The following is a 25,145-nucleotide window of genomic DNA, read 5'->3' as shown; positions in this document are numbered from 1 at the left end:
GAAATATGCTTCACCATAAACTTCTGCAGGCAAAAGATAAACTGGGGTCTCCCTGCTGAAGTTAGCAGTCAGCATAATAAAGTTCTGCTTTGTGATAGGTGTATGCCTTTGTCACTCAAGTGAAGAATTGTTGCTCACTGGTTCAGACTGGGGTAGGAGGTTATGACAAGAAACTATCCACATTAGGAGATAATGTGTGTTATGTCAGAACATCAAGAATTTAGGAGGTTGGGAAGTGATCAGCGAATCACTGATTTATTTTTGAGAGCTTGGATAATTCCCCTATTCTTCTTTTAGAACACCCTCATTTAGACAGAAATGTAAGTGGGTAGTTTCTTTATTTTTAAGTGTAATTCAGGGTACCATTATCTTATGATTCAAGAAGACAATCAAATGGTATTACATTAGCAATTCGCATTATAGATTTTAAAGGAGTTCTGTTATGTTTTTAAATTTGGCTTAAACTGTAGGAAGGGAAACCCTGTTTTCAAATATAAATGGATCCTTGTTTGATTTAATAAGAGTCAATCTTTTGACTCCATAACATCTGACACTACTGCTACCAATTGACTGAATTATGGCTACAATGTTTACTAGTGTAGATGCAAAAAAATGTGCAAATTTGTTAAAAATGACAAAATGGGGCAAAGGGTAATAATTGGGTGTGAACCTTTTAAACACTCAATGTTTCCTTACATAGTTCATTCCTAAGTGAAGGTTAGTGCGATGTATAAAATAACCAAAGCATAAACCAATCCTGAGTTTCTTTGATGTATCAGTTATTCAAAAGTAGTCACCAAATACTTTAGATGAACCATTTTCACACTAAAAGATGCTTGTGAACTGTTCACTTCAACTATTCTTTATTTGCTTTATTTATGGTGCATATCTAATCACATACTAGTAGTAAATTCTGCAATTTAGTTTTTACTTACTGACTGGAGGACTGAAAGTTTGTAAATAGGCAAATGACTAACCATAAACAGTAAATAACATCTAGAACTATTCAATCAGCTCTTATTAGTGCCCTACATTTGTCCGATCAAGAAAGAAACAAAACCAAAGAGGGGAAGATCCTACAGGTGGTGCTTAGAATGTGAGCAGATTTTGTGACCTCCACAAATGGCAGGTTTAGTGCACACAACAAGAGACAGCTGACACAGCGAGAGGCACTTTTCCCTTTGGTTCACCTGCTAGAGCTGCTGCCTTCAGACCACAAAGGTCATGTGGTTTAGTTTTTGACTGCCATAATATGCAGAATGCATATAAAGCAAGTCCAGCTACTAGGGAAATGACAGTAGCAACTGGGTAAGTTGACTCTGCTGAATAGAACTAGCACACACAACACATAAAGATCAGCTTAGCGAACTCACGGTGTGTCCTGGCCAGCACTTTAAAAATGTTCCCCTGTACCTCCTGGAATTATAATATACACAGTTTGACTTCAGCTCTATGTTCTCAGATCTTTAATGTAAATCATGAACTTATTCTTAAAGACACATTGAGATAATATATTTTAATTTGCATGTGCATATGGCAACAACCCTGTGTCTAGATTTACTTCCAATGATGCCCTCAAAGGTAATACACCAAAAGATATTTACTGCTGTGCAACAGTTACTCATCCTATAGAAAAATGTGTTTTAAACAGAACAAGAATACCCTACTCACTTGCCATTTAATGCTGCCACTCCAACAGTGCTTCTGGCAATTGACATACTTGCCACAAATGTCCACTGCTGACTTTGTGGATCCCACCTCTCAACCGTGTTCAAATAGCTCCAGCCATCATGGCCACCCACTGCATAAATAGGCCCTTCAAGTACTGTAACACCTAAAATTAAAGAGAGTGAGAGAGAGAGAAGATAAACATAGATTGTCTTACACTACATTCTTAAATAAATATTTACCATAACAAAGGTACCAAGTAAATATTAATATGCCCATATACTCCTGGTTGAATAAGAGGCATAGCAATCATCTCACCCCTTATCTCCTTCCACTCACACTGCATTGTTTTTCTTGTTAACTGGCAAATGGGCTGAGTCCTTAACATGTCCTCAAAAGAATATAGAGGCTAGAGTGGTTCAGAAAATGGGCTTATTTTTCTGCCATGGAAAAGGACTACATTTTATTGAAAATGTTTTTTGATAAAATGTTGAAATTTTCTGTGGAAAATAAGAAAATAATTTAGCTAAAAGCCCAGTTTCCACTGAAGAACAGTTTTGATGGAAAAATTTAAACCAGCCTCAAGTCAGTGTTCAATGTCACAACCTCTTTCCTGAGGATTGAATCGACTGGTAACTTAAAAGCAATAACACAGCAAACTTCAGCCTAAGTTTCCTCACCAGTATTGCTTGTTCCTATGTAGAACTGATAAATGAAATTGTTTTTAATTGTTCACTTTATTAATGTAACTTCTGTTCATCATTCACTACACTTGCCTACACTGTAACTTCTGTTCCATATTGTAATTCAAACCCCATTTTAAAACACTCACTCCATTTTGTAAAAGCTTCCTCCAACCTTCATTTTTGCAAACCCTGCTGCAATCTTATTAGTTTAGTTTAGATGTGTGAATGAGGTATGTGTGGATGACGGAATCAACCTAGAGCCCCAGCCTGTCCTGATGAGATAAAGTTCAAATACCAACGGCTGAAGACCTAGACAACAGCCCTAAACAAAATAAGAAGCATCCACCCTAAAAAGAAAAGGACAACAGAACAACAGAAGGAAGATCAAAGCCTGGTTCAAGGCTGAAAGTCACGCCTGCAATTGATGGGTGATCAATCTAAACCCAGAGGCAGCGTGACACAGCAAGACCTATAGACTTTGAATCCAAACTAAAAGCCTATAAAAAAGAAGAGTGAGATGAGAGACTCTGGGTAACATTCTGCTGCCAACATGGAAAGACATCAGTGCCTGTCCAACAGAGATCCAGCTTGTCCTTGTGCCTGGCTTTCCTGGCCAGTTAGCCACCACAAGCTATGAACCCAAGCTACAAAATCAAGCTATGAACTTAAGCTATCTTCAGGACTGGTAACTATGCAGCAGCTGCAGAACATCTGATGGATGTGTGTGTGTGAATAGGTATTAGGTATAATGTGTGTGTATAAGAATTAAGATATTAGTTATTAGTCATAAATCAAATTGTTATCATAATAAATGTGGCATCTTTGCCTTGTCCCCTTTAATAAGATCCTGCTGGTTTTTACTGGTCTAATATAATTGGTATAACATTTTGGTGGAGAATAGCGAAAGGGGGATTATTGGTATTTTTGCCTCACTCGTTGTAAACCAATCTGTGTGCACACAACCGGCTCTATAGAGCACGGTTCTATTCTTGGTTAACCAAAACCTGCTGGCCCCCGTGTGGGTAGCAGGAAAATAAAGAGCTCTTAAAATTGTTAACAAAACTTGCTGGCCTCCGAAGAGGTAGCAGAAAACATAAAATTGTTAACAAAACCTGCTGGCCTCCGGATAGGTAGCAGGAAAAGAAAGAAAAATCAGGGGCAGCAAGAGGGTCCCAGGGGCTAGCAGTGCTGCTTGCTGAACAAAATTAAAAATGTTTAAGAAAAGGCAAGGGAAAACAGTCTCAGAGGGAGGAATGGAGTCAAAAGTAGCTTCTACCTCATCTTTTATTAAAGAGATAATGCCTTCTAAACAAATCCTTCAGAGATATGGGCACAGTCCTTAGACTGAACAAGCCCTTGCAGATATCTGCACCATTTCGGACCTAGAGGATAGGTTGGCCCAATATATCCTCATATGTAAACCCCCAAATGCAACAAAGAGAGACGCTGCAGGGATCTGGCTGCTGTGGGAGGCTTGTAATGACAGCTACCTCCACCTAACAGTCTATAAAAAGAAGAAGAAGAAAAAAAAAAGGAACATCTGAGACCCCAGACGGGGCAGACTTTTGGGACCCCTCTGGAGAGTGGGAAGGGGGATATTAGGGTAGATTCCTCCTCCCAGGGCCAAAATGCCATTGCAACAGTAACAACAGTGCCTGCTTCTGCCTCAGACCTCCAGGCCATGGCAAAGTGGCTGGGAATTTTAAAATGGAAAAGAAAAATCTAAAGTCACAAAGAAATGAGCCACCTAATTAGCATTTGTGCAGCCCCAAGTACCGAACACACTGTGGCAAAGACTGAGCAGGGTCTGCCATGTGGGAGCACTGTGCTAATTTGTTTCTAAGCTTCTATTTTTCAGGCTCTGAACCAGAACATCAGGAGAGCTGGTACCAGCTGAAGAGTTATAAAATACCATGGTTATAGTGTCGCGACAAAGTCTGCGTTGCATGTTCTGTGTTGCACGTTCTGTGTCTGTCTCTAGTGGTGTCCTGTGCTAGCATTGGGTCCAGAAAAAAAAAAAAAAGAAATACTACACTAAACAGGACAAATGTCTTTTCCTCTCTCTACTTCCCCCAAGTTCATCCAACTTAGCAATCACCACTTGTGTCCAAAAAACTTTGGTCCCCAGTGCATCAGGTTTATTTTTTGTTAGGTTCTCTAATAGTCATTTTGTTGTTAATTTTTGTTATTGATACATTTGTATCATTAGTTACATTTGCTTATATTGTTAATTCCACACTTTCCTCTATGCACTCTGGTTCTACTCCCCCAAGTCCTAAAGGGTAGTTCTTGGGCCCTCATAACTTGTAAAACCTTGGCCCATAATTGTAGGGCCCGATCTTTCAGGTTCCCAGAAACTTCTTGAGAACAACTGTTAAAAATAGGGGATTCTGCAACATTTTAGCAACAAAATGTTAGTCTAAGTCCAAATCAGCTTAACCTTGCATGACAACTGTGGTCCTCCTACAAAATCTTATTTGCTGTGTGTGCTTAAAAAGGTCCTGACTTCACTAACTTTTATTATTTGATGGCTATTGCTGCATCAAACTTGGTCCTCATTTTATTTGTCAATGTACCCAATGATTGTAATGGTTTTATTGTATTCCCAATTATTATAATTATAATTGTTTTCATTTATGTGTAGGTTATATCTGGTGTTTAGTCAATTGTAATAGGTTTAGTTATATTCACCTAGTTATAATTATTTGGTTTGTTTGCAACAGATCACCTTGTCCTACAATGTCAACAACTACTGTAATGGTCATAAATCAAGGGGCAAAGTGTTGTAGAAGCAGCCCACCTGGTCAGCAGTTCTAAATATAATTTTTCCTCCCCTCATTGTCCTATTAGTAACCCTAACTGTTATGTTGGTTCTGCCTTAAAACAGTTACATAAAGTGTAACCCATTCAATGCCCCTGGATTGAAGAGTCAAAAGGGGGACAATGTAGAACTGATAAATGAAATTGTTTTTAATTGTTCACTTTATTAATGTAACTTCTGTTCACCATTCACTACACTTGCCTACACTGTAACTTCTGTTCCATATTGTAATTCAAACCCCATTTTAAAACACTCACTCCATTTTGTAAAAGCTTCCTCCAACCTTCATTTTTGCAAACCCTGCTGTAATCTTATTAGTTTAGTTTAGATGTGTGAATGAGGTATGTGTGGATGACGGAATCAACCTCCAGCCCCAGCCTGTCCTGATGAGATAAAGTTCAAATACCAACGGCTGAAGACCTAGACAACAGCCCTAAACAAAATAAGAAGCATCCACCCTAAAAAGAAAAGGACAACAGAACAACAGAAGGAAGATCAAAGCCGGGTTCAAGGCTGAAAGTCACGCCTGCAATTGATGGGTGATCAATCTAAACCCAGAGGCAGTGTGACACAGCAAGACCTATAGACTTTGAATCCAAACTAAAAGCCTATAAAAAAGAAGAGTGAGTTGAGAGATTCTGGGTAACATTCTGCTGCCAACATGGAAGGACATCAGTGCCTGTCCAACAGAGATCCAGCTTGTCTTTGTGCCTGGCTTTCCTGGCCAGTTAGCTGTCAGAAGCTACAAACCCAAGCTACAAAATCAAGCTATGAACTTAAGCTATCTTCAGGACTGGTAACTATGCAGCAGCTGCAGAACATCTGATGGATGCGTGTGTGTATGTGTGTGTGAATGTGTGTGTGTGTGTGTGTATAGGTAGTAGGTATAATGTGTGTGTATAAGAATTAAGATATTAGTTATTAGTCATAAATCAAATTGTTATCATAATAAATGTGGCATCTTTGCCCTGTCCCCTTTAATAAGATCCTGCTGGTTTTTACTGGTCTAATATAATTGGTATAACACCTAGAGTTTTCCTCTGGGATTTCCTCTATCCTAGCTCCGCAATTTCATCTGGTCCAAAGAGACTCTGGTACCATTTCTACATCGTGGCTTGACCCACATGCCAGCATGACTCGGCAGCAGTGTCCCTAAATCTTAATGTAGATAAGACAAGAACATGGACCATCCAGTATGGCATTTCCTATCTAGTCCAATATTCTGATGGTGGCTAGCATCAGATGCTTCAGAAGCAGGTGAAAAACACTTTACACTAGTTAGGATAAAATCTTATTGGGAGGAGATTATCCTAATCCCTAATAGATTGCTTTAGGACACCAAACATGGGATATTTATCCCTTTCAAACTTTTTGTTAACACTTACTATAACAATTCTGGATATGCCATGTATTTCTCTTGATAAAGATATGATCCATCTTTGAATCTTGCTAAATTCTTTGCCTCAACAACATCCTGTGACAACAAATTCCACAGTCTAATTACACATTATGTGAAAAACAAGTAGCTTTTATCCGTTTTGAAACTTTTCCCTTTTGATTTTACTGAATGACTCCTTGCTCTAGTCTTGTGAGCCAGAGAGAACAGTGGTTCCTCGTCAATTTTCTCTTTATTTTATATACTTTTTATGGTTATATACTAACCATTTATTGTATATACTTTTATCATGTCCCTTTTTATTCATCTCCTTTCTAAGATAAACAATTCCAATTCTTTTCAATCATTCTTCATATGTTGTCCTTCTCTGAACTTCTTCAAATTCTGTAATATTCTTGTTTGAGAAATAGTCACTAGTACTGTACATAGTATTACAGACGTTTACTGAACAGAAAATTTCAGTGAGTTCTCTACAGTGATGACCAGGACCCTTTCCTGAATTGATACAGATAAGTTGGACCCCTACAGAATGGATGAGTAATGGGTTCCCTGCAGGGCCCTCCTGGCTCCTGTCCCCATTGAACTGAGAAAGTCACACACAGACCTTTCGGTGCAGTGCTCACCTGGTGCTTTTATTTACAGGCTGTGCTCCCACCACCTTTCCACTATACACGTAGTCTCCTTCTTACAGTCCATCAACAGGAGAGAGGGGGCAAGCTATCTCTCTCTGCTTCCCCTCTCGGCCTTTCCGCTACTGCAGTTTCCTTCTGTCCAGCTCCTTCCTTCCCCGGGGGCTCTTATCCAGCCCCAGCCTGATGAGACAGCAGATGTTCCAGCTTCCCTAATCAGAGCCAGGTGATCTACCCAGCAACAATTCACCTCCCTTAACTGGAGCTGGATTGACACAGGGTTGGCTAAGCAGTCTTCTGCTTAGCACCCTGTCACAATGAGTAATACATATTTTCCCTCCAATATGCTTTACTTTGTATTATCAACATAGTACTTCATCTGGCATCGTGTTGCCCATTCACCTCACTTTGTTAGGATGTTCTGACATTGCTCAGTCTTCTTTGAACTTGACTAACCTAAATAATTTGTTCCATCTGCGAATTTTGATGTCAGTGCCCACTCCATTTTCCAGAGCATTATTAATATCTATCAAATGAACTCAATAAAAAAATTCTATATTCGCATCTGCCACCCTGTTACAATTACATTTGAAACAACCCCCTCTTTGCAAAGCATCAAATGCCCTCATTCTCCCTGTAATTCCTTCTCAAAACAGCCAGTCCAGTTCTGGCCCATTGCATTTTAAAATATTGAACAAAGAAAACTATGGAGTGTAGAATTTCAACCCGTTGTTGTACAGTGATGAAAGTGTACACTGCAAAAAATTATCCGTTTAAACATTTTGAAAGATATATTTATATCTCCTGACCAGCTCATTAGTAACAAACAAAATCCAAGATTTATTAATTCAGACTGATTCTGATTTGTGTTCTACTGGGGTGAATGGGTGTGATACTAATTGAGCAACAGATTCTGCCAACCCTGTTCACAGTGAGTAGTGATTTACTCCACAAATATTCCCATGGATATTATTGGCTAGCACTACTGTGTGTATAAATAACTTGAGCTCAATAGAACTATTCCTGGAGTATGTTATTAGTCAACATGAGTAAGGCTGGCAGAATTGTGTGACCAGTAAATTTACACAATGCTTTACTTAGGTAGCTATTTTTTCCATTTTAGGCTGTCAGTGGGAGAAAAGTAGAAACATGTAATACTGGGGCTGTGTAATATATCTTGAAACTGGAAATACAACAGCCTTTAGCAAAAATGAGTCATCATAGTATTTCTAGTGATTTTTATATTTTCCTAACCCATCAATATTTTAGTTATGCTTTTTTTTCCATGTGGTTTTTAATCATACTGGAATAAAATCAGAAAGCTGCAACAGCTAGCATTTCCCTGGAACACTTCAACAAGTGCTATCTTCTGACTGCAGGAAAAAAATCCCATGCATTCTGATTATTTGCCTTTCTCCAAATCATCAGGACACTATGACAAACCAAGTACTAGTATAATTTGTGAACTGAGTCAATCATATCTGATAGATAGAACATTTCACATATCACTGATTTGTCTGCGCTCATACGAGATATTCCAGGTATTGCTTTTATATTACTTCCATACATGGCAATTTGAGGGACTGCATATGTTGCCTGCAAATGTGTGGGGAGAAGGGGTTGGTGGGTTTATTTGGTTTGGTTTTCAAATTAAGAAAGAGTGCTTAATATAAATCTGTTTTGCATAAATAAGCAGATGGAAGAAGCAATGGAACAATCAATGTGAAAATAAATTGTAGACCTTTCTAAGAACACAGTAAGCCATATCTTTGCTTGGATGAAAGTGAAAAAAAAAAAAGAGGGCTAAATTCTGCCTTTTAGGCCAGAAATTTGTGCATCCAAGATAGCAGCATGTAGCCAACACCTGTCTAATACAAGAGACACCCTGCAGTCACATTGGACTGGCACACTGTAGGGTACTTTTTTCTGCATTTGTCAGTGAAAACAGTATGCACCCTAATAAGTGCTGGCACAGCTTGCTACGCTGTTGGCAGCATATGGGAAAAATTCAGAAAAGAACAAGAATTACTGACAATCTGGAAAACCTGCTTTACAGTGAGATATTTAACATCCACATAGCTTACCCAGGGTGTGTATCCAAGAGGTGATTTGATCATAGTTTACAAGTGTGACAGACTGACAATGTCCTGGACAAACCTTAAGGAATGGAATTAAGGAATTAAGTTAAAATTTACTGAATTAAGTTAAACCTTATTGAGTTAGAATTAATAACTTTGGATACATTATGTTAAAATGCAATTGTGTATTTCTTATTGTGGAATTGTATTTACCTCCTCTAGGAGGTGAAGGATGCTAACGTAATTTCTCTGGTTATCAGTCCTTTGAAGCCTCTCCCACCTCCCCTGAGAGGTTTACAAGGGATTCTCCAGGGACCAACAGACAAAGAAAGGATAAATAAATAAATAAATAAATAAATAAGATAAATCAAATTTTGGATAAATAGCCTGATTTTCAACAGGCTACCGACCTTCTTCCTTGTCCAGCAAATAGACAGGACCCCTGTCAAGGTTCCTTCCCCACTCTGAACTTTAGGGAAAAGATGTGGGGACCTGCATGGAAACTTCTAAGCTTAATTACCAGCTTAGATCTGGTATCACTGCCACCACCCCCAAGCACTACTTTTCTTCCCTAGGTAGACTTGAGAGACTTCACCAATTTCCTGGTGAACTCAGATCCAAACCCCTTGGATCTTATAACAAGGAGAAATTAACCATCCCCCCTCCTTTCTCCCACCAACTCCTGGTGGATCCAGATCCAACCCCCTTGGATCTAAAAACAAGGAAAACATCAATCAGGTATTAAGAAAAAGGCTTTTAATTAAAGAAAAGAAAGGTAGAAGAAAACCCTCTGGGAGAGATTAGCATACCAGCTATTCTCACAGACAACAGATTCAAAACAAAGAGGATGTTCCCCTGGGCAAAAATATTAATACACACAAGAATACCCAAATTTGATAATTCCCTTAATGGTAACAAGACAAGTTACAAAGAAAATAAACATAAACCTATTTATCCCTTTCTAAAACTTACTACTCTGATAAAAGGCTGGTTCCTTGAGCTTTTTCACTCCGGCTGAAACTGAAACTCTAAACAAAAGAAAACTTCCCTCCTTCCTTTTGAAACATCTTGTTCCCTCATTGGTTCCTCTGGTCAGGTGTCAGCTAGGCTAGGTGAACTTCTTAGCCCTTTACAGGTAAAAGAGGCATTAACCCTTAACTATCTATTTATGACAACCCCGGGTCCACATAAGGCCCGATCCTTTGAGAAGGATTGGAAGGAGTGGGCCTACTGAGGGCCCATACGACTGCAGGCATGTTATGAGCTGAAACTATGATTAACTTGTAACCACAAGAAACCCCATGGGTGAAGTGCTGAAGGACTGCTGTGGGAGCAGATCCCATGTTAGGATTAGTAGGTGTGTAGGCTCTTTTATCATTTTTATTACGTTTTCTTTCTAGTGCTTTTACCTGAGAATAAAATAGGCTTGCATTGGAAGAACTGTGTGATAACTTATAACTGTGGGCAGTCCCACAGATCTCAGTCTCTGAAGAGAAAGCAGGCCCATCTGTTTAGGCAAACTGCTGGGAATAACACAGGGAAGGCAGGGAACTGTTTGGCTTGCAAACAGGCCAGGAGGGAGTGAGATGTGTGTATCCACCCAAGAAAGATAACAGCCAGGGAATGAGAAGCCTGAGAGTGGTGCCCTTGCTGAAGCACTCTGTATTTAAGGGGAAATACAGGTGCAGTTGCTCTGATGGGGCAAGAAGTACCTACATGGGGAGAATATATCTGATCAACAGGACTCTTGAACCTGGTTGATAAAGGCATACCAAGATTCAGGCTAGAATCTACAACTTGATGAATTCAGACTAGAAATATGGCTCATTTTTTCAATATTGAGGATAATTAAGCACTGAAATGGTTTACCAAGGGTTGTGGTGGATTTGGACACTTGAAAACTTTCAATCTTTTAGAATTATTGGGTGAAAATCTATAGTCTGTATTATGCAGGAAGTCAGATTAGATGATCATAATGGTCCCTTCTGGACCTAAAATTTATGAATCGGTATGCATTTGCCAAATTGCAGCTTCTAAGCCACACTTCCTTTGACTACGGTGCCTTAACCACTAGAATATGGGGTAGTCTGAGATGGGTCTTCTGCAATATCTTCTGTTGAAATTGTTCCACTTTGTGTGAACAGCTTAATAGTAACTGAGTAACAGCATCTACAAAAACGACTCTATAGTTCAATGGTTAGGACATGTACCTGAGATGTGGGAGACTCAAATGCAAGGCATGCTCTACTGGTTTAGTCATGAGATAGGCACCAAGTGTTAGGACAGAGGAATAAGTGTACACGCCGAGCTGCAAAATCTTAGGTGTCTAGAGGACTTTAACAGCAGAAATATAGGTGCCAGGGATGTTAGGCAGCAGCTGAGCAGTAGTTTTGAGGATCTCAGTGGTGTTTAAATGTTGGATTTAGTTGCTGACAATAACAGTTATGTGCCTATATCCTTTTATGCAAATCTGGGCCCTAGGGACTTTAGGCACCTGTAGGGTTAGCCAACACCTGAGTGGAGTTTTTGAGGATCTAAATTTTGGTTTTAGGCATTGAAAATCACAATAAGGCACCTAAATCCCTTTGTCGATCTAGCTCACACTGAACACTGCCCTTTTACTCAAGTTGTGCCAGATTTGTTTGGACCAACCACGCTTCTTGAACCCTTCCAGTCACTGGAGAGCAGGCTATAAGCAAAAAGGACTACCCCCCACTGTTAAACTAACAAATGTCACCACCAGGTTAGAGATGCAAGACAACCTACTATTTCCAGTTTAGTATGACTGTGAAGTAATGATAATTTTCACTATTTTTCTTTCTGATTAATATGTTGTAAAATGTCCTCTTTTTTTCCCCTGAATACGGATTATTTAGCCAGTGAAAAAATGACAATTTCTTCTTTAAATAATCAATTAGATACAGAATTCTATGGAGATAATTGAGTGGACATATCAGTCTGATTTGATTCTAAGCTACTCTGAGATATCAAAGATTGCTTTATAGTATATTTTGAAAAATATTGGATCCCCACTGTGCAGAAGCAAACTCTTCTGGATTTATTCAGTACACCTCAACAAGATGCCCAAGAAAGAGCTTCTTCCAAACATATGACAATGTAAGTATGAATTATTACTACTAAGGTAAGGAATTTTCATAAAGTTGAAATAGACTAAGAAATTCCCTGTTAATAAATGTACATATATTGGTCTAAGAAGGGTCCACAAGTAATTGAAATACATGTGAAGATCATGAAAACAAAAAAATTAACTGAAACAATGGCACTGCCAGGGGGGTACAGAATCTTCTCTTCATACTCTGGCAATGATGGCACAGTTCTAAAATGTGTAGCTAAAGGTAAATGAGTATTAGTTGAAATTACATTTCTCAGTTACAACATGAAACATTTACTAGCTGGATTAAACAACTTTAGAATTATACTGGAGATATTATACCTTATTCAACATACTTGGCTCCTGAAGACGTTACTACAAAGAGGCTGCAGTGTTTGCTGTTGAATAGGATGAATGTACATTTTTGCTATTAAGGGAGCAGACCTACTCTAATAGAGAAATAGAGTTTGTGTAACTAGAATTGATTGGTCAACAAACACTCTGCTTGCCTAATTGGTGTCCTTATTCCCTTAAATAACCAACAATTTTCCTTAAGAGCCATGAATAAAATGCACATCCTCAATCACAGATAAACAGTTTTGTAAATTGACCTGATGGAACTTTTTGAAAAATCTAATCAATGAATCTTGCAGGCTGTTACATCTACAATTTCAATAAAAGGCTTTTGTTCCCTCTTTGCTATGTAATGAGTTACACTATTAATTACTATTAAACAATCATTTATATAGCTGTAGAATTGCAAACAGCACTTAGCTAAAAATACTCCCCTAACCCCACCCCAGATGAAACAAAATGCCCAGCCTCAAAGAGCCTCCATCCTTAAGATATAAATAGCAATAGCACAGTCAAATCAAAGGTGGCATGAGGATTTTATCACAGGTAGGCCTTGAGCATAGCTGAGTTTTCAGATGTGATCTGAAGGAGAGGGATTTGCATACATTAAATTGGGAAGTCACTTATTTCATACAGAGAGGACTGCTAACAGTTATGAACATTTAAAATGGTTGACGTTATTAGGGTACCTATAGCCAGATATGGGGGATGTAGACTCTTCTGTACTTAGGGCTCAGACTATTAATTTTTATTATTATTATTTCAGAAATGTAGCTTTCCCTAATTCTTTCAGCTACCCAAACAATTCTATATATTTTCTTCTGCAATTATTGCAAATAATGTGGAGATGCTACATTGTGCACTGCTTAAAAAACAAACACAGCAATTCCTAAAACATACTGGCATAATCATTAAAGGCAGAGTCTGCCAATGACTATATATGCAAAGGACCATATACCAGCTAGGGATAGTCAAAGCACAGCAGTTTTACCTACTCTCTTTCCTCCATGGCATGCCCCCTCCTCCAGGGACTTCAGGAACAAAGCTGGTTATGCTGATTCTGCACCTGCTGGGGACTCCTTCGTCTTGGAGAAATACCCAACAAGGGAATTGCAAGTGTTTCAGACACCTGAACAGAACTATCTGCCCCAAAGTATAGATTGTGGACTCTTGTCTTTAGACTCTTGTTTTGTGCAGCCCTCCAGCTGAAAAGGGTGGACACCTTTCTATTAAATGGTTACATTTTAAAGGTTCCCTGGGCTAGTTGGACCACTTTCCCCTCCTCTTTTCCACCCTTTCAGCAACCGTTTGTTTTCCATTAGCCACACTTTCTTTCTAACGTAATATATTACACTGGGAATACTGAACAGATACCAGTTTAATTGTCACAAGAGAAAGTGGGTTGAAAGTGCTTAGAGGGCCATTAAATGTTTCTGGTCTCTCTCCAGATCATTCTGCAAGCTCCATCCCTTCTTTTCTTGCTTCTTTTTACTATCAGCCTGCTTCTATTCTCTTTTCCCCACCCATTCAATATGAGGAGGATAGAGATTCTTTCCTGTGAAACGCTGGGAGATGGTGCCCGGACATGTCAATCAAAAGCACCCAACCAGCCAATCAGAACATGGGTCTGATGTTCATTAAAGTCAATGCATATACATCAGTTTAAAAACAGTGAATTGTCAGAACTAGGCCTCTTGAATTTGGCAAGATCAGCATCTCAGATATAGTGTTGCATTAAATTTAGTTTTTGCACAGAATACATTTATGACTAGAGTGCAGCATGGACATTACAGGTAAATAAACTTAATCTGATTTTAACTGAGATTGTATTCTTTAGGCTGTAATTATACAGCTTCCAGAGCAAAACTATATTTGTGGTAGGGAGTAGTGCAGCACCTTAACAATGACATTTGTTTAAGAAAACACATCTGTTCTATGTATCAGCAACAACTGACTGCAGATACCGAAGTGTCATTAATAAGGAATATAGTCATTTGTGCAAGGCCTGTAAATATACTGTACTGCAGGCCATGAATATGAATAAAATGTGTTAATCAATTACCTTCATCAAATTATGGAGCAAGTTATTAAAATGCACAATTAAAACAGACGAAAAAGTCTTCTAGCTATAATCACTGCTCTAGTGCCATCTGAGCCCATTCTTGTGTCTTCTCTTAAAAGCAAAAGCAAATAAAAATTGAAAAATAATACTCTCCCAAGAGCAATTTTCCTTTCCTCCTTGTCCTAACTATAGATCCCCATTTCCTCTTCAGCCCCCATGGTCTGGCTTTTTCTTTCTCCTCCCCTCCCCTCAAATTAAAAGACCAGTTCTGCAAGGTGCTAAGCATCTCCTGAGACGTACTGAGTGCCATCCATTCTCACTGAAATTAACTGCTTGGATCCAGTTCTGCAAACATGGACTTGAGTAACGTTGCACATGTGCGTAAAAGTGTTTTTAAAATCAGGTCCTTAGACTGTAAACTCCTAGGGGCAGAGAGCTTATTTTCTTTCTTGTCAGTAAGGAGCTGTGAATACCTATGAAACCAAATAGATTAATAATAATAATAATTTTATAGTAACTAAAAGTGGGAAAAGCTTTCTGCTAATCCTGACTGTAACTCCTACAGAAAACACATTTCACACGCAAGCATTCCCAATCCTTTTGGTTTGTTCTCAGAACTTAGATGACATATTTGTATCAGAACAAAATGTCACTGGTACTAGAAGGTCTCCAAATCTACCATACCTTCTGGGACACCTTTTACAATTTAACAGGCCCTCACACATCACACAAAGCCAAATATTTTCAAAGAAAATTGACAATAGTCTAGTCTCCTGACATTTTTGGTTAATTTGTTTTAATATACAGAACTCAATTTATTTTTAAATAGTTTGTAGTGAAATGTCAGAACATCATTCCTACCAGCACACTGAATAACTTCTGCTCAAAGAGCAAAGGTGATAAATTCCATACAAATTTTATTTTTCTTCTTAGTGCTCCTGATTTCAGGGCAGTTTCTTGGGATTAGGATATGTTTGCTGCCTTACTTGATGCTATCTGGTTACACAATACTAAGGAATTTCTCATTTTATCTGTTTGTAAACAAGGCATTGAACAGATATGTTAGAAAATCAATTGCCAGAGCTACTTTCTGAAACCAGTTATACACTATTTCATGCCCACTACATGATTCCTGCAGTAATGTAGCATCAGAAAAATTTTTGGAGTGTTCTATATACACTAGTGCATCTAAGATAATAAGCATTCCTGTGTAATTTACTGAGGCTGACTGGAGATCAAGAAGTTCTTCACATATACTAGGTAGAGAAAAAAATTACCCACATCCAAAAGGGGCATGAATTGCTGAGATGAATTGAGGGAAATAATTCCCATGTAGTGCACACCTGAGGTCCTATTGATGCTGTGATGGACTGCCGGGGAGGCAATTTGGAACTGGGGTACTGCTGACATACCAATCTGATTTACTAGCATGGACTCCCTCTCACATGGTTCTGCTGTGATGAGCTGCAGGCCACTCCCAGTCCCCTGCACTGACACTAACCTTTACACAGGGAATGACACACTCAGCTACAGTTACATGAAGGCTTCTCCTCAGCCACTCATGAACTAACAATAGAGAGATTCCAACTGGCTCACCCCACCCTCAGCTCCCCAGCTTAGGACCCCAGAGCTGTACTGTCTTGCCCTGGTCAAAAGCCTGATCAGTATAAGTTTATTACTCAGTCCGTCCCTCCCTCAAAGTGGAGAGGACAATGCACCAATTTTTGCTCCTCAGCAGATTCTCCGAGCGCTTCTAGCAAAACACACTTTTTTAGGTTAAAAAAAAAACAAGACAAATGTATTACCTACAGAAAGATAGATTTAAAGTGATTATAAGTAGTGAGTGTATAGATCAAGGCAGATTACTAAAGAAATAAAACAAAACTGAAATCTAAGATTTTTAAATTAGATAGGATTTGAATCAAGCACTGTCAGCTAGTACAAGCAGGTTACAGCTTTGTCATACACAGGCAGAAATTCTTCTGTCCCACCTGGGACCCCCTTCTGCAGTTCAGTCTTTGTTCCTCCAGTGTTTTCACGTGTTGTGTTGTAGGGAGAGTGATGATGTCACTTCCCCCTTTTATAGCTTCTTCCATGTGGAGGGAACTTCATTGTCCCAAACAAAGCCCCCAGCACTGTTTGTGAAAAAGTGCAGGCACCAAAATGGAGTCCAATATCACATGATTTAGCCACATGTCCTCGCATGCTTTGATGAAGGAAGGGATCTCCTTCCTTAGAAGTTTTTAAGGTCAGGCTTGACAAAGCCCTGGCTGGGATGATTTAGTTGGAGTGGACTAGATGACCTTCTGAGGTCCCTTCTCACCTTGAGATTCTATGATTCTATGAGTCATGGCAGGCATTACCATACTTTGGCTGAAGCATCCACGAAAAAGTTTGTCAGGTGAGGCTAAGCTTTACCCATAACCCACTGTTTTCACTGATGGGTCATTATAGCCCTTTACAATGTGCTGGCTAGACTGGATGTAAACTAGTTTGTGCGTGTTACCCAGGAACAAATACATTGGAAATATAGATGCATGGGCAATATTCATAACTCCAGATACAAAAATTATACATGCATACAAGTAGGATAATCATATTCAGCAAATTATTACTTTTCCAATGACACCTCACATGATATATCTTGAACAAGATGCATCATAATTACATCATAATCATATCAGTATGGTGAATATGGGGTACAGAGTGTTACTTTGGGCACAGAGTATCACAGATGCATACAGGGATGCACCCAGAAATAGTGTGGTATACTGTCATCTCTTTGAGGCACTAAGGGGGATGGAGGAGCACTAATATGAAAGAATTGTGCCATATTTTCTCCATATGTAATATTTTCATACTAGAGGAATAATAAAACATAAATAAGGCAGTTATTTGATTTACACTACTCAACAGGTCATAAGAGGTATTGGATACTTTGTCAGATCCAAGGATGTTAATATATGGTGTCTGATGATGGTACTGTGGTAATGAGGTGAGTTAATGTTATTTTATGTTTACGTTTGTGGAGAGTAAATCTTGTGGTTGGACATGAGCCAGTGATTTAACATCTGAAGACTCTGAAAAGGCCCGTTCAAGTGCTAGTAGTTGAGCGAGGACTGGTGGAAGGGAAAGTTGATATTTGCTGATTAGAAATGGATTTCTCCAGCACCTGGTGTGACAATCAGGATCCAGACACCTCAAGAAAAGAGCACAGGATCTGAACCCCAAAGAATAAGCAATTTAATCAATTTATTGTATATAATGTTATTGTGTATAAAATAAGTTGAGTAAAGTCTTTTATGAAAGCTTGTAATATTCTGAACTTGACGGTCATTCTGAGATATGCATAAATACTATAGTTATGAATCTATTAATATAGAAAATTGTGCTCGTAACCCATACAATTTCAAACATAAATCACAGCAAGGAGGTGAACCTCCCACACTGGGCATTTACACAAAACCAGATGCCAGAGAAAGGCAACAATGGGCCAAAAATGGTACCTGAAAGATATTTATAACAGGAGATTTCCCCACTTTGAAAACCGATGGTGACTTGGGGAAAAAAAATCCTGAAAAAAAAACATTTAAAATGGAAGTGAAGTGAAAGGCATCCAGAAACTCAGGGGTAGACAGTTGGCGAGTATGTCTGTGAAACACTGAGTCTCATCCAGAGCCAGAGGTATACTGGGAAACTGTTCAGATGGAACAGGTAATTTGTCTTAGAAAAGGGAGTTAATCTAATTTGGAAGTGTAAAGCCTGAGGTTGTGTCTTTATGTTTGTTTTCTTTGTAATGTTTGCTTCCTTTATTATTTCATCTTTGAGTCTGTGGTTTTTCTATTAAATAAACTTTTGGGAGGTTTGGGTTTTTTGTTTTCTTTTTTTCACCCAAGCAGGTCTCTGTTGTGCAGACTATGTGGACTGTGGGCGGCAAAGTGAGCCGATAACCAGAGGGCTCATTGCACACCTTCTGGGGAGACGAACCAGAAGGGAAGAATGGATTTGGGGAGACTTGAGATTTGAGGGGTGTTGGTTTCACTCTGCAAGAAGTAATGAGGCTGGTGGAAGGCAGCGTCAGACCTTGTGCTTAAGGGCACGCTACTGGTGTCAGGGCTCTGAACCAAAGCTGCAAAACATAAAGGCTCCCAAGGTTACAGGGCAGGAAGAGACAGAACCCCTTACCAGTCCAGGTGATTCCCGAAACATCACAGTTGACTGAAGTTTCCTGAAATAGGCTCTCAAGACATCAGAGACTAGTTCATTTGGGACTGTGTGTGTCCAGGTTACCAGGAAGGCAGGACACAACATGTGGCTGGTGAGATGAAGACAGTCTGAGAGCTAGGTCATGGGCACTTGTGGGCATGGGGTGAGCTGCTCAATAAACGGGCTGAAGAAAAGATTTGTGCAGGGCCCGCCCAGGTAAAAGCTGCAGAGTCTGTTAACAAACTGAGAGGATCAGGTAAGAGTCAGAGTCAGGCTGGGCCAGGTTCTTGCACAGGGGTCAGCAATGGTCCTAAGCTGAAGACAGTAAACCAAGATCAGGGTTGGGAGCTGGGTCGAGGTAGGGAGCCTGGGATTCAGATGAGTTGGAGAGAGTATACACCACACAAAAACACCCCAGAGCTCTGCATTGCCAGTCAGACAAATCCTAGAAATGCCCCCTGGTTTATATGAAGAGTGCTAGTCAATCAGAAAATCATGGAGGGCTGTCGCTCATGCCCCTTAGGGCAGTCCTTCCTGCAGAGCTTAGACTCTGAGTACTTCTCAGTGGCAATTCTGCATGGGCCCTGATGGTGATGAGAGAGCAACACTTGTTACAAATCCTGGTTCTAGATGCATAGGTTATTGCTGGGAGAAACAGGAAGGGGTTTTTGTTTTTCATTTTTTTCTCTTAATTTCCAGGTATTCTACAAGGAAAAACCCACAGTGGGAGGAAAACAGCATGTCACCAGACCACTGCTAGTTCGTCCTCTGCCTCCATCAGAGGGGCCCTTGCCAGACAGGCATCTTGACTATGGTGGCTTCTAATCAAGTTCTGATCTTGATTTGGTGGGAATGTAACCTGCATGTCCCCTCTGACAAAAGTCAGCCACCTGGTTTGAAAGACGTCTGTTGGTGGAGTCCCTCAAGAAGCAGGTAAGAGATCTGCAGGAGGAGGTGTGTCTTTTGCATAGCATCTGAGAGTTCCAGGACTTAACTGACAGGATGCACATAGAAACATCTGGGATGGAGGATGCTAGTTAACTACAGATGACCACAGCAACATCATAGGAGGAAGAACTGGCTGCTCTATGGGGAGAATACTGGCTGCTGGCCACCTGTGGCAGTAGACATTTCACCATCCCCTCCCAGGTCACCCTATCCATCATGCTCCAGAATCAGTACACTGTACTGGCAACATAAAATGAGGAGCAGAACTCAATGGTTGAGGAGGAGGATCCATCTGCCCTCAAGGGGCTCACAAGCACTACACCCAAAAGGAGTCATAAGGAGCTGGTGGTCAGGATCTCCCTTCTGAGAGGGACAAAAGCATCCATCTGCTGATTTGACATGATGTCTCAGGAGGTGTGCTGCTTACTTGGAGCCCATATCTGAGACAGAAAGGTTGTCTAGGGTCATCTATCTCTCTGAGACCTACCCTATGCCGCTCATCCATTTGGGTACTAATGATACTGCCTGAGCAGATCCATTGTGACTACAGAGCTCTGGGAGTGAGGGTAAAGGAGTCATGGACACAGGTTTTGTTGTTGTCCATCATCTCAGTTGAGGGTAAGGCTGCAGTTAGGGACACACATATGCTGGAGATTAATCCATGGCTGCCCAGATGGTGTTGGTGGGAGGGCTTCACCTGCCTCAACCATGGGATCCAGTTCCAGGTGGGAAAACTCCTGGAAAGAGATGGAGTTCATCTGACCAACAGGTGGAAGAGCATCTTCATGCACTGGCTCACCAACCTAGTGAAGAGTGCTTTAAATTAGGTTCAATAGGAGCAAATGACAAAAGCCCACAAGTAAGCATAAAAAAGACAACCTTAACAGAGAATTCATTTTGGAGGGGACATGGAAAATTAAAATAGGGTCATAGGAGCAACAAGAGGTAAATTAATTGGGGAATCTACTCAACTTCCTAGATGTTACACAAACTAGGGAAATATAGCCTAGAGGAACCTACTGTTAGGAGGGTGCACAACTGGTTGGAAAACAGTACTCAAAGAATAGTTATCAAAGGTTCACAGTCAAGCTGGAAGGGCATATCAAATGAGCTCCCACAGGGATCTGGGTCTGGTTCTATTCAATATTTTCATAAATGGTTTAGATAATGAAATAGAGAGTACATTTATAATGTTTGTGGCACATACCAAGCTGGAAAGGGGTTGCAAGCACTATGGAGGACAGGAGTAGAATTCAGAATGATCTCGACAAACTGGAGAAATGGTCTGAAATAAATAGGATGAAATTCAATACAGACAAATGCAAAGCACTACACTTAGGAAGCAATAATCAATTACACAAACAAAAAATAGGAAATGATTGCCTGGGAAGGATTACTGCAGAAAAGGACATCATTCTGGGATGTAGTAGAAGGAGTGTTTTAAGTAAGATTTGAGAAGTAATTCTTCCACTCTGCTCTTCAATGACAAGGCCTCAAATGGAGTACTGTGTCCAGCACTAGGTACCCCACTTCGGGAAAGATGTGTACAAAGTGGAGAAAGTCCAGAGGAGAGCAACAAAAATGATTAAAGGTCTGGAAAACATGACCCAGGAGGAAAGATTGAGAAAAAAGGATTTGTTTTTTTGTTTTACCTACAATTTTCATGTATGTAAAAGATCATTATAAAGTAGAGGTTGATAAGTTGTTCTTAACCACTGAGGACAGGACAAGTAATGGGAAATTTAGGTTAGGCATCAGGAAAAGCTTCCTAACTTTACGGATAGTTAAGCACTGGAACAAATCACTAGGGAAGTTCTGGAATCTCCATCATTGGTTTTTAAGAATAGATTAGACAAATACTTGTCAAGGATGGTCTAGATAATAATTAGTCCTGCCTTAGTACAAGGGACTGGACTAGATGACCTATCAAGGTTCCTTCCAGTCCTATATTTCTATTATTTCTACATCTATATACAAATGCATGGACTGGAAGTATAAGTCCATTAGATAATTATGACTTAATTGATATCACAGAGACTTGGTGGAATACATCTCATGACTGAAATACTGGTATAGAGGGATACAGTTTGTGCAGCGAGGACAGGCAGAGAAAAAAAGGAGGAGGTTTTACATTATACATCAAAAATATACATACCTAGAGGACAAAGTTATAAGGAATATCCAGAATGGATTTTTCAAGAACAAATCATGAAAAATAAATCTAATTTCCTTTTTTGACAGAGTTACTGGCTTAATGGATGAGGGGAAGCAGTCCATGTGATATATATTTGTATTAGTAGGGCTTTTGACAAGTCTGACATGACATTCTCATTAGCAAACTGTGGAAATGTGTTTTAGATGAAATTATTATAAGGTGGGTGCACAGCTGGTTAGGTAGTACTCAAAGAGTAGTTATCAGTGATTCGCTGTCAAATTGGGAAAGTTTATCTAGTGGGTTCCCGCGAGGTTCAGTCATGGGTCTATCTGTATTCAATATTTTCATCGGTAGCTTGAATAATGGAGTGGAGAATATTCTTATAAAATGTATGAATGATACCAAGCAGGGAGGAGTTGCAAGCCCTTTGGAGGACAGGAATTAGAATTTCAAATGACATCCTCAATTTAGAGAATCAGTCTGAAGTCAACAAGATGAAATTCAATAAAGACAAGTGCAAAGTACTTCACATAGGAAGAGAAAATCAAATGCACAACTACAAAATGGGTTATAACTGGATAGATGTTAGTACTGCTGATAAGGATATGAGGGTTAAAGTGTATCACAGATTGAATGGGTCAACAATATGATGCAGTTGCAAAAAAGGCTAATATCATTCTTGGGTATATTAACAAGAGTGTCATATGTAACACATGGGAGGTAATTGTCCCACTGTACTTGGCTCTGGGAAGGTCTCAGCTGGAGTATTCTGTCCAGTTCTGGTGACATATTTTAGGAAAGATGTGGACAAACTAGAGAGAGTCTACAGGAGAGAAACAAAAATGATCAAAGTTTTAGGAAATCTGACCTATGGTCAAAGGTAAAAAAAAAATGGACATGTTTAGACTTCAGAAAAAGATGACGGAGGGAGGATCTGATAACAATCTTCAAATATGTTAAAGTCAGTTATAAAGAGGATGGTAATCAGTTATTTTCCATGTTCACTGAACATGGTACAAGAAGTAATGGGCTTAATCTGAAGCAAGGAAAATTTAGATTAGCTATTGGAAAGCCTTTCTAAATATAAGGGTATTTGAACTCTGGAATAGGCTTACAAGGGATGTTTACCTGACCATCTGCAGGTATGGCTGCTGGCAGCTCCCAGTAGCTGCAGTTCACCATTCCTGGCCAATGGGAGCTGTGAGAAGTGGCATGGGCCAGGCCATCACGTCCCACAGCTTCCAATGGCCAGGAACGGCAAACCGTGGCCACTGGAGCTGCGAGTGGCCGTACCTGCGGATACGCAAATAAACAAAGTTTCTCGCGGCCCGCCAGGGGCTTACCCTGAACAAACCATGAACCAAGTTTGGGAACCCTTGCTTTAGATGAACAGTGAATGAGTTCATTCATGCATTGACTTGTAATAAGTATAGTAAGAGTTTGTTAATTGAGTCTAGAGTGAAGCTATGGTGACTGGGATTTTCTGCAGTGCAGCACCTACTATTTTTATCAGTGAGCACCCTGCTCCCAGGAACAGGTACCTTGGAATAAGGAAGTAGCATGAGGAATGACATGACATGAGATGACATGACTTTCCAAGTTCAAAGCTTGGTGGTGGCAGCAGTTACTTGAGTGTAGGAAAGCTGGAGACATGACTGGTTCAGTAAACATTTTTTTTATATCTATGAATTTTGTAACAAACAAAATTAAGGCCTGAATAGTAATGTTTAATCTCACTGAAAATAAGAGCTAAGAAATTAATAAAACCATGTGCACTGAATAAAGAGAGAATGCAAATTTAAATTTTGTTTTGAATACGATCAAAAGCTTAATAAACCCATGTTTGTTCTCTCTTCAGGCAAGCAAAAGTCAGTAACTACCTGTCTGTTTTGTCTCCTGAAATGAATGCCTTTTCTAGGGAAAATATGTTCCATTACATAATAATATAGGTTTTAATCCAACTCAATTATAGCTCAGCATTATGTTGTTTAAGAAAATAATCAGAAGGATTTAAAATTGACATACCCTTGAATTGGAGGAAAATTTGAAATGAATAAAGGAAACGGTACACAGAGGGGGAGAAAAAATGGTGGAAGGAAGTATGATGATGAATTACAGAGTTTCTTCCATTTTCTTATTTCCTAACAAGAATGAGATGTTTCTGAAAAAAAGATGCCTCCTTCTCCACCTCTATCACTTGGCTGTTAGTCTTTCAAAGGGCAAACTGTGCTATTTTTCAAGTAAACAAGAGCTAAAAGTAAACACTGTTCAATGGGAGGTTACTTGTACTTTCCCTTTGATTATTAGTGTTACCTTCAGGGAGCCATTGCTGTAAAGCATGCAGGGAAATTCTATTATGTTTAATTAGCTGATGAGGTCTATATGGCCTAATTATTTATATTGGGAAATTAGAATGGGATTTTTAAAATGTTTTTTCTGAAGATGTCAAAAAGCAGAGCATTCGTATCTTTTACTTGCTCTTGATTTCACATATTTGTTGGTCAGATTGAAAGACTCACATCATGTGAACATTTACAAAGCTTAATTATAGACTGCAAAAGTCCACATTCCTGACTGGACAGGCAGCTTGGCTGTAGGCAAGTTGAAGGAGTTTGACTTGAAGGGTTAGGACAAATATTGTTTTTATCCTGATTCTTTTACAGGTACCTGTGAATGCTAAAAGACAAAGAAATAATTCTCTCTAAAGTTAGATCTGCTATGGCCTGCTGCAATGCCATCTCTGACAGAGAATCTTAAATGGGACAAACTACCTTCTGCCCAGGTAAAGTACCACTGTTTCTGGGGTGAATTCCAGTAACTATTTAACACAACAGAGGAACACTAGACAACTGTTAGTCAGGACAACACAAAGAATATTGATGTATGTTATTCAAACATCTGTCTTGAGATAAAACTGCCCAAGCTTCACTCCCACATTTTTATTTTCAAATATAAGTTTCTGCTCTTTCCAATATTTTACTGATTTTTCACTAATGACCTCCCCCAATTCCCAGCCTTCATCCTGGCCCT

At 39.5% G+C, this 25,145-nt stretch overlaps 1 protein-coding gene across 2 annotated transcripts in view; it reads right to left on the bottom strand.

Annotated features, from left to right (window-relative positions):
* KLHL1 (kelch like family member 1) overlaps window positions 1-25,145 on the bottom strand; it is a 476,546-nt gene that overhangs the window by 33,140 nt on the left and 418,261 nt on the right. For both annotated transcript variants that reach the window (XM_050948454.1, XM_050948465.1), the window contains one exon: window positions 1,672-1,834. In XM_050948454.1, the coding sequence (XP_050804411.1) occupies window positions 1,672-1,834 (163 nt within the window). The remainder of the gene's footprint in view (window positions 1-1,671; window positions 1,835-25,145) is intronic.

This window comes from Gopherus flavomarginatus, chromosome 1 (genome assembly GCF_025201925.1).
Source record: "Gopherus flavomarginatus isolate rGopFla2 chromosome 1, rGopFla2.mat.asm, whole genome shotgun sequence".
In the NCBI taxonomy this organism is placed as follows: Eukaryota; Metazoa; Chordata; order Testudines; family Testudinidae; genus Gopherus; species Gopherus flavomarginatus.
Note: the sequence above shows the minus strand (reverse complement) of the source record. Positions and strands in the feature narration are given on the sequence as shown.